At 37.7% G+C, this 21021-nt stretch overlaps 1 protein-coding gene across 2 annotated transcripts in view; it reads left to right on the top strand.

Annotated features, from left to right (window-relative positions):
* LOC307123861 (NACHT, LRR and PYD domains-containing protein 1 homolog) overlaps positions 1–15610 on the top strand; it is a 30071-nt gene extending 14461 nt beyond the window's left edge. For both annotated transcript variants that reach the window (XM_079812616.1, XM_079812617.1), the window contains 3 exons: positions 9008–9054; positions 9405–9529; positions 14024–15610. In XM_079812616.1, the coding sequence (XP_079668742.1) occupies positions 9008–9054; positions 9405–9529; positions 14024–15176 (1325 nt within the window). In that variant the 3' untranslated portion in view covers positions 15177–15610. The remainder of the gene's footprint in view (positions 1–9007; positions 9055–9404; positions 9530–14023) is intronic.
* The last annotated feature ends 5411 nt before the right edge of the window (positions 15611–21021 follow it).

Raw genomic sequence — 21021 nt, 5'->3', positions numbered from 1 at the left:
TCGGTTCACTAAAAAGAACCGGTTCAAAAGAAAGATCGTTCGCGAACCGGACATCACTAATGTACCAGAGTTAGAGCTCAGCGATTGCTAACAAAGTTATTTATAGTAACTACTGAGTTATGAGAGCGCTGTCAGTCAGCGCGAGTTTATTGTGTTTGTATCTGAGAGTTCTGAATAAACACGAGTCCCAGTCACACCGAGTCCGTCTTCATCATTATTACCAACTTTGTAACACATGCAAAGTACCATTACAGCTGTCGAGATGAACGAGTTAAAAGTAAGTGTTGATAATAGCATTATTTTTTAAATAAAATAAAAGCGTCAGTGACGCGCGTTGAGTACACAGCGCAAACAAAGACACAACAGCAGTAATCGAATGTAATCCAGTTTATTGTGGGGCTAGGCTGGCTAGCCCGGATATGCTCACGCTTACCCTCCTTCTGCTTAATCTCACGCCGCGTTTGGTGCCTCCGCTGTGGGCCAGATGCAGTACTGGGGGTCGGGGATGTTGAAGGCCACCGGCCAGTACACCCCGAGCTTCGGCGTGTGTGAGGTTTATCTCTAAAGATGTTGAGCAGAAACTCATGACTGTATGCACATTTTAGAACAGATAGACGCAACGAGGACGTACAAAAACACTGACTCACAAGATAGAAAACACCGCTCTGTCGGGAGAGAGAGAAGCCGCAGTGTGTGCACGAATAATAAATAATTAGCTACACATCAGAAATCACTGATCACAGATCAGAAGGAACTGAAGAAAGACTTCTGTTTTCATTTGTACATCCAAACACTGAGAAACTGCCAGCATTCACTCGTTCACACTCAATGATCTCTCGAGCGTTTGCATGGGCGTGGCAGATTCTCTGGGCGGAGGAAAGGGAGGAAACCGTTCCTGCTTGGACGTCAAACCAGGAGACTTCAGGATTGGCTCGTCTGGCCGGTCATTTTTTCAAAGGCAGAGAAAGACAGCCAGAACTCGGGTTTACACCGAGCAACATTTCTATCCACTTGGGGACAATATTCAGGCTAGGGGAACTCATATTAATGTTGAAAAACCTCATAAAATGAAAATTTCATGCCATGGGACCTTTAAGTGTGTTTATAAATATTGTCATGAAAGTATACTTTTCTTAAGTAAAAATTAATTAGATATTATTACAAAGTGCACTTATAAAAAGTGCACTTAAGTGTGTTTATAAATATTGCCATGAAAGTATACTTTCCTTAAGTAAAAATTAATTAGATATTATTACAAAGTGCACTTATTAAAAGTGCACTTAAGTGCGTTTATAAATATTGTCATGAAAGTATACTTTCCTTAAGTAAAAATTAATTAGATATTATTACAAAGTGCACTTATTAAAAGTGCACTTAAGTGTGTTTATAAATATTGTCATGAAAGTATACTTTCCTTAAGTAAAAATTAATTAGATATTATTACAAAGTGCACTTATTAAAAGTGCACTTAAGTGTGTTTATAAATATTGCCATGAAAGTATACTTTCTTTAAGTAAATATTTATTAGATATTATTACAAAGTGCACTTATAAAAAGTGCACTTAAGTGCGTTTATAAATATTGTCATGAAAGTATACTTTCCTTAAGTAAAAATTAATTAGATATTATTACAAAGTGCACTTATTAAAAGTGCACTTAAGTGTGTTTATAAATATTGTCATGAAAGTATACTTTCCTTAAGTAAAAATTAATTATATATTATTACAAAATGCACTTATTAAAAGTGCACTCAAGTGTTTTTATAAATATTGTCATGAAAGTATACTTTCCTTAAGTAAAAATTAATTAGATATTATTACAAAGTGCACTTATAAAAAGTGCACTTAAGTGTGTTTATAAATATTGCCATGAAAGTATACTTTCCTTAAGTAAAAATTAATTAGATATTATTACAAAGTGCATTTTAAAAAAGTGCACTTAAGTGTGCTTATAAATATTGTCATTAAAGTGTATTCTCTTTAAGTATACTTAAGTGGCCTTTAATTTTAATTATATCATATGATCTGCAAGTGCACTTTTTAAAAAGTATACTTTTAAGATTTTAAGTACACAAAAAGTACACTTTCAATACAATTAAGCACACTACTTTTTCACAAGGGAATGACTGGAGTGATTGTATCTGAATATTTAAGGTCACTCTCTGTCCGGGACCATGACTGTTATTTAAAAAAAGTTAACTTGTGCAGTTTTAAGGGGATATAGGGCATTTTTAAAATGTATTTGCCGAAATTAGAAATGATATTTATATACAGATTTATTAAAATAGCCACATTTTTTTGTAAAATTCACATTAAATATCTACATTTCTCAGTTTAGGCACTTCATGGTGAAAACATGAATGTTCATAGTTTAGATCCAGTGATGCCAGTAACGCGTTACTCTAATCTGACTACTTTTTTCCAGTAACGAGTAATCTAACGCATTACTATTTCCAAACCAGTAATCAGATTAAAGTAATTTATCCAAGTCACTGTGAGTTACTATTTTTGTCATTTTCCTTAGTAAAAATATATATTTTTACTTTCTTCTTGCGTCTCTGCAGGGTTTTTCCTGCATAGAGAATTATGAGGCGGCCGCCTCCGTCAAATTTCGTGCCGCCTCCGTCTGTCGACAAAACTCAAGACTCAAGTCACTTGCTCAGATTAGGCATGTCGTGACAATTAAATAATCATCAGAAATATATATTGTCACATGATCATTCAGCAATCATTATTAGTATATTATGATTTGCTAGTACAAAGTCATCTACAGCCATTCCATAGCTGAATGTCTTTCCTCCGCTGCAGCTGTCAATCATTCTCCGTTCAGCATTCAAACTGCGCGTCGCGTTCGGTTACAGTCAGCAGCTGCACGGTAAAGCTCACTCCAAGATGATATATTCCCGTTATAATACTTGATATGTAGATAAAATAATTTATCTTCCTGGAGTTTATCTAATTTAGCGGTTTCTGAACGATATTGTGCTCGCTACCCGGGTGGCAACACAAGGACTATTAATTAGCATCACACGCACAATAACTGGAATTTAAAACGGTGAAGAAACAAATAATCAGTGAACTTTTGGACCGATATACAGTAGACTAGGATTTGTGCGCTCAACACAGGGCCGGATTGGGACTCATTTTCAGCCCTGGAGTTTCATGCCTTAGACCGGCCCACTTAGTTCCCGACTGACTATATTAAAATATAATGAATAAAAAGAGTGGGGCTGCGGTAAAATAAAATAAAAAAAGTTGGGCTGCTGTGAGTGCAGGCAGCTTAGGGACAGCATCCATATTTCAACCCAGTGCCATGACAACAACGGCCCTCGCGGCCAAAAAAAACAGACCGGCCCACCGGAAATTTTCCCGGTGCTCCCGATTAGCCAATCCGGGCCTGGCTCAACATCTCTTCTCTTTATGTGGTGAACTTTTCAATGTGCACTCGCGCTGCACTGCGCACTCTGACTCCATGTTGCTTTAAGCGCATCATTCTGCACTCGGGATGCGCAGGAGCGCTTTGAGCCGCTCTGTTTTGAAGCGTTTCATATATTTTTATAGTTTTGTGCACTTAAAGATTATTAAAAAAATATCTTGTTCTCACGTATCTGTCATATATTTGTTGTCCCTTTACAGAGCTGCACATTACGTTTACAATAAACTATAAATCTTGTAATTTTATATTATTTGTGTAGGCCCATATACCGTATTTACATTCATATATAAATTAAAAATTAAATATAAATTGTTTTTCATAAATGTATTTAATAAGAACACAAAGTAATTTGTACCTTTTCATTAACATTTTTTTTTCAATAATTACTTTTTGTAATTGCAATTTTTTAACTATCCACTCACCTAATTTAATATATATTTTTGTCATAGCTTATGATTATATAATTTTATTCATTTATTGTTTTTTTCTATAATGAGTGTGTACTTAGTGGATTCTGGATTGTGTTTAACAAATAAAAGAGTGACCATTAGTTCCACGCTCGCGCGCACGCGCACACACACACACACACACACACACACACACACACACACACACACACACACACACACGTTGCAGGTCAGACTGACAGAGAGCCTGTTCGGATGAAAACCGCTTCAGTGAGCTCAATTTTTTCTCTCAGTAACGCTAACGCCGTTGTAACAGGAGAAACAGTAATTCGTTTGATTAAGTTACTTGTTACTGAAAAAAATAATTCCGTTAGTAACGCCCTTTATCTATAACGCCGTTATTCCCATCACTGCAGACAACGGAGTTGGTTTTTAAATTCCAGCGGATGATATGCACACGAGTCACGACCTGAGAGAGTTTGTGGCTTCGGGAGGGGCGGATGTGCGCGTGCGCGTTTCATTCAGGACGCAAGACAAAATAAGAGTGTTCTTGCAAACAGAACATGGCAAAATAATTGTTTTTTCTCGATTGTACTATTTTGGTGATCGTTGGGAGCCAATCGAAATCGAAAAAATCGAAATTCAATTAATTGAACAGCCCTACAGGTGTGTGTGAGTGTGTGAGTGTGTGTGTGTGTGTGTGTGTGTGTGTGTGTGTGTGTGTGTGTGTGTGTGTGTGTGTGTGTGTGTGTGTGTGAGAGAGTGAGAGTGGGCATGTTTTTGTGAAATATCAGGACACAAATGTGTATAATACGGTGGCCCAGTAGTGCACAACACAACGAAATTTAAAAAGCATACATAAGTTCACAACACAACAAAATAAATCCACAACACAACGGAATGAAACCACAACACAACGAAATCAAGCCACAACACAAAGAAAAATCCACAACACAACGAAATCAAGCCACAACACAACGAAAATGCTCCCAACCACTCGGGGGCACTCGGAGCGCTGTAAAGTTGCCACTGTTCTATAGAGTTGGCAATCTTACAAAGAAATCAATACCACAATTAGTTTTAACAGTATGTAGGCTAACCATTGTTTATCTATATGAAATATTAATTTAAAATCACATCACCTACATGCATTATAGCTGCATATTTATGCTCGAGACCGCTTTGACCCGATACCACGGCGCTAAGGGAACGTCTGCCAATTCCACCAATTGGTTGAAATGTATAATTTGTATGAATTAAAATTACTTTTAACATTTAAAAACAGACATGTTAAAATTCCACAGATTGATTGTATTGGTAAAATTGACTTAATAATGCACAACTCAACATTGGAATTTGAAAAAAAAAAAAAAAAGTTAATTTAATTCATACTAATTATTTCAACTTGGTGGAATTGGCAGACGCTCCCTTAGCACCGAGGCAGCGGGTCAAAGCGTTCTCGAGTATAAATATGCAGCTATTATGCACGTAAGTGATTTTTAATTGATATTTCATGTCGATATACAACTGCACACTTAAAACTGATCGTAGTGTTTAAATATTTGTAAGATTGGCGAATCTATAGAACAATGCAAGGAAAACTAACTTTACCGCACTCCGAGTGCCCCCTAGTGGTTGGGAGCATTTCCGTTGTGTTGTGGCTATTTCGTTGTGTTGTGGACTTTCCGTTGTGTTGTGGACTTTTCGTTGTGTTGTGGATTTTTCTTTGTGTTGCGGCTTGACTTCGTTGTGTTGTGTCTTGATTTCGTTGTGTTGTGGTTTCATTCCATTGTGTTGTGGTTTCATTCCGTTGTGTTGTGGATTTATTTCGTTGTGTTGTGAACTTATGTATGCTTTTTAAATTTCGTTGTGTTGTGCACTACTGGGCCACCGTAGTATAATGACCAGAGGTGGAAAGTAACGAATTACATTTACTCGTGTTACTGTAATTGAGTAGTTTTTCTGTGTACTTTTTAAGTAGTTTTAAAAATCTGTAATTTTACTTTTACTTAAGTATGTTTTGTTTGAAGTATTGTACTTCGCTACATTTTAAACCACATCCGTAACTGAGTAAAAATAAATAATACAAAGGGGGGAAAACGCGATCCGGAAACGACTGCATTGAATTGAAGAGCGGGAGAATGAACACGCAAAAATCACAAAAAGATGGAGACGGACGGACAAGACGGACGTCAGACCCAGCTGCGAAACGCCGTCGTGAACCCCTGGATAGCGTGGAAATACTTTGGATATAGACAAAAAATAGCCGGGTGTTGTCCTGGAGGATATCAAATTCGCAAAAAAATATTGATGCAAAGGAGGAAACACATAGAACATGTTCGGGAACACCATCCCTCTGTGCGGTTAAAGGTACATTTATAACTTAAAGGTAGGGTAGGTAGGATTTGGTTAAAAAACTTTTTTTCCAAATTTGTTTAAACTTTCTTTATATATCAATACATAATTAAAATGTAAGTACTCTGAAAAAGAAAGTATGAAAATTGAGTGCCTGTAGACCTCTCACGACTGTTTTAAAGACAGCTCATTATTTCCATTCACTCCACCTTCTCCCTTCTGGGCGCTTTCCAAAGCCACGCCCCCAAAACACATGAAGGCGCCTAGCCGCGATCAGCTCAGCTGGAGGAAGACGCATTATTAACCTGAGACGAGCGGAGAAGAAGGAGCGGAGCATGTAGTGACATCATGTCAGAATCACATGTAATAAAAAAATCTAACTTTATCATTATGAATATAAACAAATAAGATGTCTTTTAGTACTCACTCTCAAGCTAGAATAACGATACTGGTAAAGTTTAAAATACACACACAACACAGTGTCTACGACACACACACAGATACAAGATAAAAACATTGGTAGAGAATATAAAAGCAAACCAAGGGCCGAAATAAACGTGCAGGTAAAGTTCCCGGTGAACATGGTAAAAGAGTTTAGACAGAGAGTAGCAGCTAAAGCTAACTTAGTTCTAAAGAAAGTTCCTGGATGCGGTGGACTAGCTTTTACACATGCATTTTGTTATCTAAAGTTACATTTTGCGAAATTCAACACGACAGCGATCAACTTGAGCTAAGCATATTGAGTATTTATCATCTCTACTAATGGCTCGCTAAGTGTATAACATTGTAACTTTATGCTAAGTAATGTTATGTTAGCTATATTAGGCAGCTACGTGTGCTAGTGAGACATGCTTCATGAAAACATAAACCAAAAAAATGTATAATCAAAATGAAAGATGACCTGTCCAGCAGAAATACAGCCTCTTGAACTCAAACGGGTGCGCCAGGGTTGCCAGGTTTTCACAACAAAATCCGCCCAATTGCTACTCAAAACTAGCCCAAAACAAGCCCAATCGTGTTTCTCCGGTAAAAATTGCATTTGGGGGGTAAAATATGTGTCTTTTTGGTAGGGCTGCCTGCTAAAATTTGCAAATCCCGGGGCAAAACATCACATAATTGGGGTCGCTTCAACCCGCGGACATGAAAAACAGCCGCGGCAACAGTGTAGAAGTAGCCCTTGGCAACACTGGGGCGCATGTGGGCAGATCCTGGAGCAAAAGCGGCGGTAGCCATGGTAACGAGAGAGAGTGACAGGCGCCCAAGCCAATCACTTGATTCGGCCCGAACGAAAATAATGAGCGGTGTTTATTGCAGATTAAAAAGTCTAGAGTCACTTGATTTTTATACTCTCTTTTTCAGAGTACTTAAATTTTAATTATGTATTGCCATATAAAGACAGTTTAAACAAATTTGGACAAAAGTGTTTTAGATCAGACTTACCTACCCCACCTTTAAGGCCGAATGATTTCTGTGATGCAGAGGGAATCCTGGAATCCAGACATGACAATTTAATTTACAGTATAACGCAGATGTCACGTAAAACACGCAAACTGATGGATGAATGAATACATCGACAGAAGAGCTGTACAATAAATCAAATCGCGACATGTGTGAATATTAAAGCTCAAAACACTGCTATATGAATATATGATCTGCTTGTTCTGTCTCTGTGTGAATGAGCAGCGCCGTTTCGTCTACTAGCCTACATACTTAAGTAGCCTACGCGATGCTCGTAGTGTTTAACGTCTCCAAAAACATATTTGGGCATGAACATATAGTATGAACATTTCCAGAGCTGATCTGAGACCCCCTAATGAACATTTTCATAATTTTATTTGATTAAAAGCCATTATCAAATACACTCTGAAACAGATCTTCCCTGAAATAGGTCCTCACTAAAACCCATCAAAATAAACGGTTTAACTAGATGAAATTGTTACAGAAATATATTACTAGTGTAGGCCTACAATAGAATACTTGTCAAAATAATAATAATAATAACAACAATAATAATATTACACTGTTTAAGAATATATTTTTTATTTGATTACCACCGTTTTGGTAATGTATTTATTAAATCATTAAAAAAAAAAATTCATAAGACTCTATTATTCTTAAAGTTGTTAAAGGGTTAGTTCAGCCAAAAATGTAAATTGTGTCATTAATGACTGAGCCTCATGTGGTTGGACACCCGTCAGACCTCCGTTCATCTTCAGACACAAATGAAGATATTTTAGTGTAAATCTGATGCTCTGAAAGGCCTCCATTGGCTCAACTTTACACTCTCAAGACCCTTAAAAGACACTAAAGACTAAAGTTACAAAGTCCATCTCACTACAGCGGCTCTACAATAACTTTATGAAGACGAGAATAGTTTTTGTGCGCAAAAAAAACCCTAAATAACGACTTATATAGAGATGACGATTTCAAAACACTGCATCATGAAGCTTCGAAGCGTTATGAGTCAGTGAGTCGAATCAGCGGTTTGGATCGCCAAATTTCAGCAGTTTGACACGTGATCCGAATCATGATTCGACTCACTGATTCATAACGCTTCGAAGCTTCATGATTTATTCATTTAAGTGTGTGTGTGTGTGTGTGTGTGTGTGTGTGTGTGTGTGTGTGTGTGTGTGTGTGTGTGTGTGTGTGTGTGTGTGTGTGTGTGTGTGTGTGTGTGTGTGTGTGTGTGAGAGAGAGAGTGTGTGTGAGTGTGAGTGTGAGTGTGAGTGTGTGTGTGAGTGTGTGTGTGTGTGTGTGTGTATGTGTGTTTTGACTTGCCTTTATAAAATAAATATGTTTGTATTTTCTAGTGTGGATCATTGTGGAGAGTTCAGAATCACAGCAGGAACACACAAATGTAGGTCCACACACACACACACACACTCACACTCTCTCTCTCTCTCTCACACACACACACACACACACACACACACACACACACACACACACACACAATTGTGCTATCATGAGCAAAAGCTTTTATCAGATATTTGGTGTTGACTTGGTGTGTGTGTGTCAGATTTGGTGTTGACTTGGTGTGTGTGTCAGATTTGTTGTTCTCATAGTGTTGAAGTTTTTAATAGAGAATAAAAATAACTATTTTTAAAGTGTGCTCATTGTGGCTCATTTTTCCAGCACGGGTCACATTCAGTGATTTGATGTTGATTTGTGTCATTTAGTGAAATGTTTCTCTCTTCTTGTGTTCAGACGCCTGTGATCTCACACTGGATCCAAACACAGCACACACTCGTCTCGTTCTGTCTGAGGAAAACAGGAAGATCACGCGTGTGGAAGAGGATCAGCCGTATCCTGATCATCCAGACAGATTTGAGGTAACTCAGGTTCTGTGTGGAGAGAGTCTGACTGGACGCTGTTACTGGGAGGCTGAATGCAGCGGAGATGGAGCTGGACTATCAGTGGCATATAAAGGAATCAACAGGAAAGGATTGAGAGGCTGTGAGTTTGGACTCAATGACAAATCCTGGAGTCTGTGGTGCTCTCGTGTCGGATTCTCTGTCCGGCACAATAATAACTTCACTCATATTCCTCCTGTCCGTTCATCCTCTAAGAGAGTAGGAGTGTGTGTGGACGTGTCGGCCGGCACTCTGACCTTCTACAGCGTCTCTAACACACACACACTCACACACTTACACACACTCAACACCACATTCACTGAACCCCTCTACGCTGGATTTGGGGTTGGTTATAACTCCTCAGTGTCTCTGTGTGACATTAAACAGCCTGTGAGAAACACCAGAGATACACACACAACCGGGTGAGTCAAATATAACAATATAATATAATATAATATAATATAATATAATATAATATAATATAATATAATATATATATAATATAACATAATATAATATATTATATTATATTATGTTATATTATGTTATATTATAAGATAATATAATATAATATAATATAATATAATATAATATAATATAATATAATATAATATAATATAATATAATATATAACATAACATAATATAATATAATATATATATATAATATAATATAATATAATATAATATAATATAATATAATATAATATATAATATAATATAATATAATATAATATAATATAATATAATATAATATAACATAACATAATATAATATATTATATTATATTATAATATAATATAATATATAATATAATATATATATAATATAACATAATATAATATATATATATAATATAACATAATATAATATATAATATAATATAATATATATATAATATATATAATATAACATAATATAATATATAACATAATATAATATATATATATAATATATATATAATATAACATAATATAATATAATATATAATATAATATAATATAACATAATATAATATAATATAACATAATATAATATAATATAATATAATATAATATAATATATATATAATATAACATAATATAATATATATATATAATATAACATAATATAATATAATATAATATAATATAATATAATATAAAAAAATATAATATAATATAATATAAAAAAATATAATATAATCTCTAATATAATATAATATAATAAATATAATCGTGTTAGCATTATGCTTCTAAAATACTAATCATGTTAACATAATGCTAGCAACATGCTAATCGTGTTAGCATCATGCTAGCAACATGCTAATCGGTTTAACATCATGCTACCAACAGGCTAATCGTGTTAACATCATGCTAGAAACATGCTAATCGTGTTAACATCATGCTAACAACAGGCTAATCGTGTTAACATCATGCTAGCACACAGGCTAATCGTGTTAACAGCATGCTAGAAACATGCTAATCGTGTTAACATGCTAGAAACATGGTAATCGTGTTAACATCATGCTAGAAACATGGTAATCGTGTTAACATCATGCTAGCTACAGGCTAAGTGTGTTAACATCATGTTAACAACAGGCTAATCGTGTTAACATCATGTTAACAACAGGCTAAGCGTGTTAACATCATTTTAGCAACAGGCTAATCGTGTTAACATCATTTTAGCAACAGGCTAAGCGTGTTAACATAATGCTAGCAAAAGGCTAATCGTGTTACCATTATGCTAGTAAACATACTAATTGTGTTAACATCATACTATAAAAATGCAAACAGGCTAATCGTGTTACCATAATGTCAGCAACATGCTAATTGTGTTAGCATAATGCTAGTAAACATACTAATTGTGTTAACATCATACTATAAAAATGCTAATCGTGTTAAAATAATGCTATCAAACAGGCTAATCGTGTTACCATAATGTCAGCAACATGCTAATTGTGTTAGCATAATGCTAGTAAACATGCTAATTGTGTTAGCATCATACTATAAAAATGCAAACAGGCTAATCGTGTTAGCATAATGCCAGCAACATGCTATTTGTGTTAGCATCATGATAGAAAAATGCTAATCGTGTTAACATCATACTATAAAAAAGGATGCAGCAGCAAACAGAAATGGGGAAAAGGGTTAACATTAACATCCCTCTTCTGAAACACGTGCCGTTATAGCTTACATAAGCTACCATTGTTTCTGTTGAGCTTGTGTTAGACTCCAGGTCCAAATAAAAGAAAAGGCCGTTTTTACACTGAGCACTCCAGCATTCTGAGTCCGAGCCCATAGTTCCCAGTTTCCCCACAGCGCTGGTCAACTGGACAAATGCAGACGATCTTAGAAAAAAAGAGAACCTGACGCTATAGAAGGAAACTCTGCGGTTTCAGATCTGGAGAGTGACACACACACACACACACACACACACACACACACACACACACACACACACACACATGTTGGGTTTTCATGTTTTATGGGGACATTCCATAGGCGTAATGGTTTTTATACCGTACATACCGTATATTTTCTATCCCCCTACACTGCCCCTAAACCTACCCATCACACACACACACACACACACACACACACACACAGACACAAACACAGACACACACACACACACAGACACACACACACACACACACACACACACACACTGCCCCTGCCCCTAAACCTAGCCATCACACACACACACACACACTGCCCCTAAACCTACCCAACACACACACACACACACAGACACACACACACACACACACACACACACACACACACACACACACACACACACACACACACACACACACACACACACACACACACACACACACACTGCCCCTAAACCTAACCCTCACAGGAGACATTCTGCAATTTTACATTTTCAAAAAACATCACTTAGTCTGATTTATAAGATGTTTTCCTCATGGGGACCTAAAAATGTCCCCACAAGGATGAGGATTTCGGATATTGCCATCTTTGTGGGGACATTTTGTCCCCATAACGTAAGGATTACCAGTCCACACACACACACACACACACACACACACACACACACACACACACACACTAAGATGAATAAATCCTGTAGTATTGTTCATTCATTGTTGGTTAACTAATGCTAACACAAATGAAACCTTATTGTAAAGTGTCAGCATTTCTTAATAAAGTAAGTTGGCCATAGGAGTGTAAAATGAATGTGAAAGTTAAGGAATCTTACACTGGTCAAACTAGGCTACTGTACTGTAGATGTTTGAGTTATGTTGAAGTGTTTGGGACATGGCTTTTAATCAGGCTCTCAACGTTTATTCAAATATGTATTTAGATTTATCGGCCAATATATCGGTTATCGGCTTTCAAATATAAAGAATTATCGGCATCGGCCAAAATCTTCATATCGGTGCATCCCTAAAAATTACATTTCAAATGACATTCAAAATATTATTCTGGAGATGAAATGTTATTTTAAATGATCCTGTTTAAGTTTTTGACCAACATGAACATGATCATCTTATTGTTATCGCCAGAATTACAATGTTCATTAATGTTCTTCTAGAAAAGTTTCACTATATAAGCGCAGAAATCTGATTATTGATAACTGATTATGTCAATGAATGGCAAAAGGAATGTTTAGAAATGTGAACTGATATTACCTACTGACACACTACAGCATTATATATATATAACTGGCTTAAAACCATTTTTCTCTGATGAAAATACTAAAGTAAAGTTGCACTACAATATAAAATTGCATCTATGCATTGTATTTATGGCAGTGATGTAATATAATCAGACGTGTTAGTTGACAGAAAGCAACATTACTGCAGTTCCAGCAGGAACATCAGCTTCAGAATCCGTCAGACTGATCTCATCTTAAAGAGAAAGACACATTAAAACAAGAACCTGTGTTCACATGTCATTTATCAAACATGACACATTACACTGTATAACTATAACTATAATACTTTTACATCACTATTATTACAATTGCTGCTAAGACAGTAATATACTACTACTGTCAATGAAAAATGAATATTTCACAGCACTTCTTTCTTAGTTATACTGGCAGAAAGCTGCAGTTTCAGTGAAAACAGGTTTATAAACGCATCTGATTACTAATGGGGTGAAATACTGTAATCAACTGTCCACAGAAAGTTTGGATATAATGCAAATGTGCTAATAGAGTGTAAGTGGTGCTGGTTGCGTGTTAAACTCAAGGCACATGCAGAGATGGAGTTCACTGCATTCATTGGCTGTGAAACGAGGCGTGGACAATGCCACCTCGCCTCAAAATATCCCGCTTCACCACAGTTAAAAACACTGATTTATAGAATACTTGAGACATTATTCAACATGAGCTTATTGATGGAGAATATAGAGTTCATGTCCACTAGTTAAACATAGAGCCTACATAAAAATAACTTGACAATGATGAGCGAAAAGCATCTCACTCGTTCATTCTGTCTTCTTCTGGTTCTCCACAGGTTCTCTGAGCCCAAACCTTCTGGGCTCAATATTCAGCCACTGCTGAACTGTCAGTCTTGTGTCCATATCACTGATTCTGATCAGTGGGTTCAGATTGAGCCGTCGGCCTCTACAGATGAAGGGTCAAAGTTCAGGGTCAGCACTGATCCAGGCCGTTATGAGTGTGTCAGGACCAGAATGCGATGGGTCTGTGACTGTAGCGTCACCCTTCAGTACCGTACCGTAGACGGACACTTCCTCAACACAGAGCTGAGGAGACTGCAGTGCCACCGAATCGCTCCAGTGATGGACGTGACGGTGATCTCAGGGAAACTGGAGGAAGTTCATCTGCCCCATTACGCCTGTTTAGGAGAGTCTGACCCCTCTCTCAAAGATGCTGTGAAACTCCTCACCGTAAAAGACGAGGGAATAACCACAAAACCTGTGCAGTTGACCCGATTCCATGCTAAGATTGTCCAACCATCCTTCTCTCTTATAACATTGATTATAAATTGGATAATGCGATGGGACGAACACTGTGATCTTCTTCTCTACATGCCTTATAAAGATCCTCTCATTCTACATGTCTACATTTTTCCATTTGATAAGTGTGAAAAAGAAAATGTTGAGAAGGATGAAAAATCAAGTCACCCAATCAAGTATCCCAGACCTGACCGGCCATTTCGGATGAAAACGCCACACTTTCTTGATGTTCCTGGTGCCACTATTCATCCCGAAGAAGGGATCACATTTAGAAGAGAAACTCCCCCAAACTTCTTCAAGGTCAACACACGTCTGGAGAATGATCTCAAAATGACTCTTACTAGAGAAGAGGATCAGAAGACTGTCTGGACTGCAACAATTAAGAAAAATGAACTTGATCTGATTCATCCTAAGAGAGACGAGCCGCTTCTGAATAGTGAGGCAGATAAAGCAAGATATTTTGATAACCATTGGTCACATCTCATTCAGGGGGTTAGAAATGTCCAGATCATTGCAGATAAACTGCGTCAGCAGGAACTTATTCATGAGGAACAATATTCAGAAATCACACAGAGTTCAACCAGTCAGGAGAGCATGAGAAAGATCTGTGGAATTATACGCAAACACAGAGATGCTGTGAAAGCTAAACTCATCTCAATTCTTCAGGAAGAGAAGCTTTACCCCTTTTGAACATTGGTCTGATTATGAGCTCAATCTTTTTAAACTGCTCTAAAAACAGCAACATCTGATAAACCCAAGGCCTCTTTAGTGATGATACAGGAGAAATATGGGTTTATCAGAAGTAATTACTTCTTTTAAAATATTCATTCATAGTAACATTACAAATAAATGTTTTGCATGTCTAAGTAAATCTTCTACAGGGAAGGTTAAATGAGTTCAATGTCAAAGTCAATTTATAGCAAGATTTGTATTTGTCTGTGTATTTCATACTTGTTGGTGAACTGCTGATTTTTGTACATACATTATGAAATGTATAATTTTACTATAAAGGATAGTTGTGCTGAATATAATCCAGCTCTTTATTCATGTGATTATATTCCTCTGGTGAACTGCAATGAGGAACATTTAAAATTTTCTTCATCTAATACAAGGTGTTATTTTGTAAACTTTATTGTGCTGTGTCATAATTTAACATTAGGATATATTTTTGATATTTCACTGTATGGTTGCTTGATCAAGTCATGGTTTGGTCTGTAGTTCAGCACAGTTTGTGTGTCCAGGAGCTTCTGTTTGACCTCCAGCAGCACCTGGAAAACATCCACAGCACTGTTTCAGAAGAGAAGCAGTTGATGATGTGCTGACAGATGAGGCTTATATTGAGATATCTCTATAGTGCTGTGTGTGATTCATCTATCTTCATACAGCTGTAATGAGCTCCATGTGTTCACACAATGATGGGGAGTATAAATACACTCATTAATGTGAGTGTTATTGATCACAAGTGCAGGAGATTAGAAGTCAGAGGAGAGAGAACAGAGAGAGAGTCTGGTGTGGCGGGACACTTATAGTTACTGTTGGAGAATTACACTGATTATATGATATAAAACAAGATTATGTATCAATTAAATAATAACAGGACCTTTTCTAATAAGAGGGTCCTGAAAGAACATGAAAAACTACTGGGAGATTGCATCACTTGGTTTATGGGCACGGAAGTGAGGCCTAGGTGACCAGTGGAGCGTTAAGAGAATGGTACCTCACATGTAAAGAGAAGCTCTGGGGTTTTTCCACAGTAAATCTGAAAAGATGCAGAGCTTTGCATTTAACTGTTGCGAAATCATAAGGTGGTGTTGCCTAATCACAAGGTGGAGTTGGAGGAGAAAGGAGGGCTGAAAGGGTGCCCATTGGATGAGGGAAGATAAGAAAGCAGGATAAATTATGGAGTTTTACTATGGAAAGATCAGATGTTCAGCTGGCATCTCACTTTGTTGTTCATGCAATAAAGTTAATATCTTCTGAGACCTGGAACTTCCTCTGAGAGATTGAATTAGACTTCTTCCAAATTTCTTCAAAGAGAACTTAGAATATTCCACAACAATAGCAAGCCTTCAGGGAGGCCGGGTAAGGCCTATCACCTGATAGCAAGTCATGCTAACTGTCAAAGTGACTGAGACCCAGAACTCACCTCCAGAGAGGCCTGGTAAGGCCTGCTATCTGATAGCAATCCATGCTAACTGTCAGAGTAACGAAAAACCCGGGGACTCACCCTCAGGGAGGCCTGGTGAGGCCTTCTACCTGATAGCCAGTCAGGCTAGCTGTCCAGATGCCATACATTGGAACTCGCCTTCAGGGAGGCCTGGTGAGGCCTACTATCTGATAGCAAGTCATGCTATCTACCAGAGTATCCAAACTCTGGAACTTGCCTTCAGGGTGGCCTGGTACGCCTACTACCTGATAGCAAGTTACAACAGGCTGTTTTGAACCCAGACTTTCTGGGGCTCAGTCTCAGGATGGCCTTTGATACAGCTAACTGACTGACAGTAAGACCACTGGCTGACAAATAAATACCCACACTGCTGGGGACTCGTCCTCAGGGAGGCCTGGTATGGCCTACTAGTTGATAACAATTCCTTTGCTACACAAAACCAACATCATTGGGAAGCATATCACACCAACACATAAATTGGGGCCGCCCACAGGAGGCCTCTCGAGGCTAGCTACCTGGTTACAGCTGATGTGCATGATCCCAAGCGTCGGGATTCTCTTCCAAGAAGGCCTGCTAAGGCCTACTACCTCCAGGAGTCTACTGGCCAGACAAAACAAACCCTTCTAGGGCTGGCTGTCATAGGCCTGCTAAGGCCTACTACATTACAGCACAGTCTTCACTGGCAGACAGAAAGGGGGCGGGCCTTGGCGCGAACGACTCTCACATGAGAAACCCACATTCACATAGTGAAGAGCCAGAGGCAACAATGCCTCAGCAAAGCGCCTCCATCATGCCTAGTATAGCCTAGGCCAGCTCCCGAGTCTTAAAGGGATAGTTCACCCAAAAACGAAAATTTGATGTTTTTTTGCTTACCCCTAAGGCAACCAAGATGTAGGTGTCTTCGTTTCTTCAGTAGAACACAAATGAAGATTTTTAACTCCAACCGTTGCTGTGTGTCACTCATATAATGCTTGTCAATGGAGACTAATTCTATTAGAGTAAAAAAAACATGGACAGACAACTTCAAATTAAACCCCGCGGCTCGTGATGACATATTGATGTCATATTTGCATAAATACCGTTCGGTTTCTCTCAGAAACCGATCGTTTCGTGTCTTAAATCACCTCATATCAGACGAACGCTTTAGCTCTCCAGACTGCCATCACTTCCCGTAGGTGAGGTCAAAATAGCGGCCGGGTCATAGATATGTATACGTAGATTCCTCATTCGAGCGATCCACGCATGATCCACGCAGGCACTAATGAGGTATCTATGTATATATCTATGACCCGGCCGCTATTTTGACCTCACCTACGGGAAGTGATGGCAGTCTGAAGAGCTAAAGCGTTCGTCTGATATGAGGTGACATATTTGCATAAATACCGTTCTCTCAGAAACCGATCGTTTCGTGTCTTAAGACATCAATGTGTCCCTGATCGAGATCCTTCAGTGTGGTACGCTTGCAACACCGCCATGGTGTGCAAAGCAGCACCAGCCTGACCTGCTGCCATGCCATTTAAGCACAACGTCAGTTTGAGAGGTTAGATGGCAGAGTTGGAGCTCTCAGTATTGATGCCTACCCATATGCGAGATCGCAAATGTCCCGTCAATCGGTAGCATCGACACATACCCATATTCCCCTAGCCCCTCGACATCAGTGAAGTTAAAGCGCTGATGTCGGTGAATATCGGGCCGAATATGGGTTCTTCCATGCCCTCTCGATCTCCGTAAGAAGATCAGGAAGGAACAGAAGGCTCACCTGAGCCCGATGGCTTATGGCCGGGGAGAAATCGATCTTCCAATCTATCACAAGCAATCTCTCCTCTAATGCGCCGACATGGCAGCTGCAGCGTGTTCCATAACATCCATCAGCTCAGCATACACAGGCAGGGTGGCTGAGTGGATTCAGGATTTATTTATTTTCTCATTTTCACCATCCTCACCAGCCACTGGCATGTGTGGAAAGGGTTAAAACATGCATGTTACAACTAACCCCATGTTAGGTTGTGCCCCACGCTCCCCTATAACTAACAACGACCAGTTGTTGATTATCTTTCAGAAATCTTTGGATTCACATATTATTCCATCTTTGTGGAAAAAATCTATAACTACGCCAGTTCCTAAGAAAACTTGCCCAGTTGAGAATTGTGATTTTAGACATGTGGCTTTGACTTCAAATATTATGAAATGTTTTGAAAGACTTGTTGTAACTGTTTTAAAGGATCAATAATTTCTTGACCAATTCCAGTTTGCATACAATGTTGGATGGGGCGCTATTAATTGTATCACTCATTTTCTCATAATCTTTTTAGAGTTGATGTAAAAAACAAACCTTGAATATGAGTGGTTCATGTTCGTCTGTCTAGTATGAGTGTGTGTGTGTGTGTGTTTGTGTGATGGGGACTGCACTTTATGTCTTGTATGTATTAGTTCGGGAACTATTCTGTCCCCATTGTGTCACTAATCTCTGAAATTAGTGTTTTAAGTGAAATGACAAATTTCACAGAAGCTGATCATTCTGAGTGAATCCGATGAAAAGATGATGCAGAACATGGGACGAGCTTTAAGTGGATAGGTGCTAGTGGTAATTATGACTTTTGTCATTTATGATGTTGATTTGAATTACTCTCTGGATTAGTATGATTAAGTATTTATGTAAATGGAATTGTATATAACCTTAATACGCAACATATGACTGCACATCATCGTTCAGGCTATGAAACAACTTTTTGTTTTTGATGGTCCCTTTAACACATTCTGTTGACTATAAGTAAAGACCATGAAAATAAAGTGTTACCCAAACTTTTACATACATGCTTCTCACATATGATTGTAGCAGTGTTTGTTCTGAATACAGTGTAATAAGATTTTAAGCCATGAAAATGTTATATAATGTAAAAGAAATAAGCACAAATGTCAGTGCATGTCAAAACGCCTCCAGGGTCCAGAAACACTTCAGACCCCAGGGGGTTAAACATGACCTGCTTGTCTTCTCTTTGTCCTTCTGCATTTCGGTTGCAACAGCTTGTAGGTTTTTTACTTTAGTCAGCTGGACTTCTACTGTGTCCAGGAACATACTAGTGTCCACTTCCTCAGTCTGCTCAAGTCTATGCATCTTTCCTGGTTGTTTAAGTTCATTTCTGCAAATTCTACAAAGTGGTTCTTTTTATTGCACAATTTACACGTTTGTCCATTGGCAGGACATGTTCTCTGTTTACGTTTTTTTTTTAAACCACATCTTCTGCATTTTTTTTCTTCATCATGCTGCTCTCCCTTTGACTTACGCTTGTTTGTTCTTCGTTTATTTGTGACTCTTTTGATTTTGTGCATGTCTTCTTCATTGAATGCTTTAACTTGGCTGGACCTAATGTCAGTAGCACTGCAAATGTCCAGAACTTTAGCTAATGTGAGATCTGCCTCTCTAAGCAGTCTGACTCTTACTTCATTATTTCGTATTCCACAAACAATTCTATATCTGATTTCAAAGAGCCCTTTCCCTTGTTCTTAAGTTCTGTGACAGACATCTTTATTCTCTGACAGTCCCTGAGCTCTCATGAAGAACATGTGACTGATGTAAGGTTGTTGTTTTTTTCAGTTCGCAATAGTCTTTAAACTTTTTTGTAAAACTTTTTCTTGCAATTCAAAAGCATTGCAATCTTTTATAGCCTCCTCAACCGCAACATGCAAAAATGTGGTACGCTGCACTTTTTCTGACGTTTCAACAATGCCACTTGCCATTTAAATGAAACTCTTCAAATATCTACTGAAAATACTCATTATACTGTCACTTTTATTACCAAAAAAACAACCAGGACCTTAAATAATGATACAAACATGACAATCAACATTATCACAAAAAATCTCACTTACATTTATTGTGTAATTATAATGAATCACAATTGATGTGATTAATTGCGAAATACGTTTGAAAGTCTTAAAAAAATAAGTAAAAAAATCAAAACATACGTTTAAATATTTTAATACGTTTTCTTATGTGTTAGTCCTGTTAGTCCTTAGTAACCATTTCACAAAAAAATGAAGGGACTAAAACAGGTCTCAAGTCAAGTCACCTTTATTTCTGCGCTTTATGCAATATAGATTGTTTCAAAGCATCTTTACAGTGATAATAACTTAACCCTCTATGGCATAGTGTTGCCCTCAGGCAACAAACTACCTTTTTGGACCTCACACCGCCAGTTTAACTTTTTTTTATATTTTTTTAAAATATATAATATCACCTGACATGTCTGTTCAATGAAATGATGGGCTGAAGTGGGTGTGACTTTCTGTTTGGGGGTGGAGCAGTCCTTTCATGAAGCAAAGCCACATGGGACACAGTGCCATCAATTGGTTGGATAAATATCACTT

Source organism: Gobio gobio, assembly GCF_949357685.1.
Source record: "Gobio gobio genome assembly, chromosome: 3".
Lineage (NCBI taxonomy): Eukaryota > Metazoa > Chordata > Actinopteri > Cypriniformes > Gobionidae > Gobio > Gobio gobio.
Note: the sequence above shows the minus strand (reverse complement) of the source record. Positions and strands in the feature narration are given on the sequence as shown.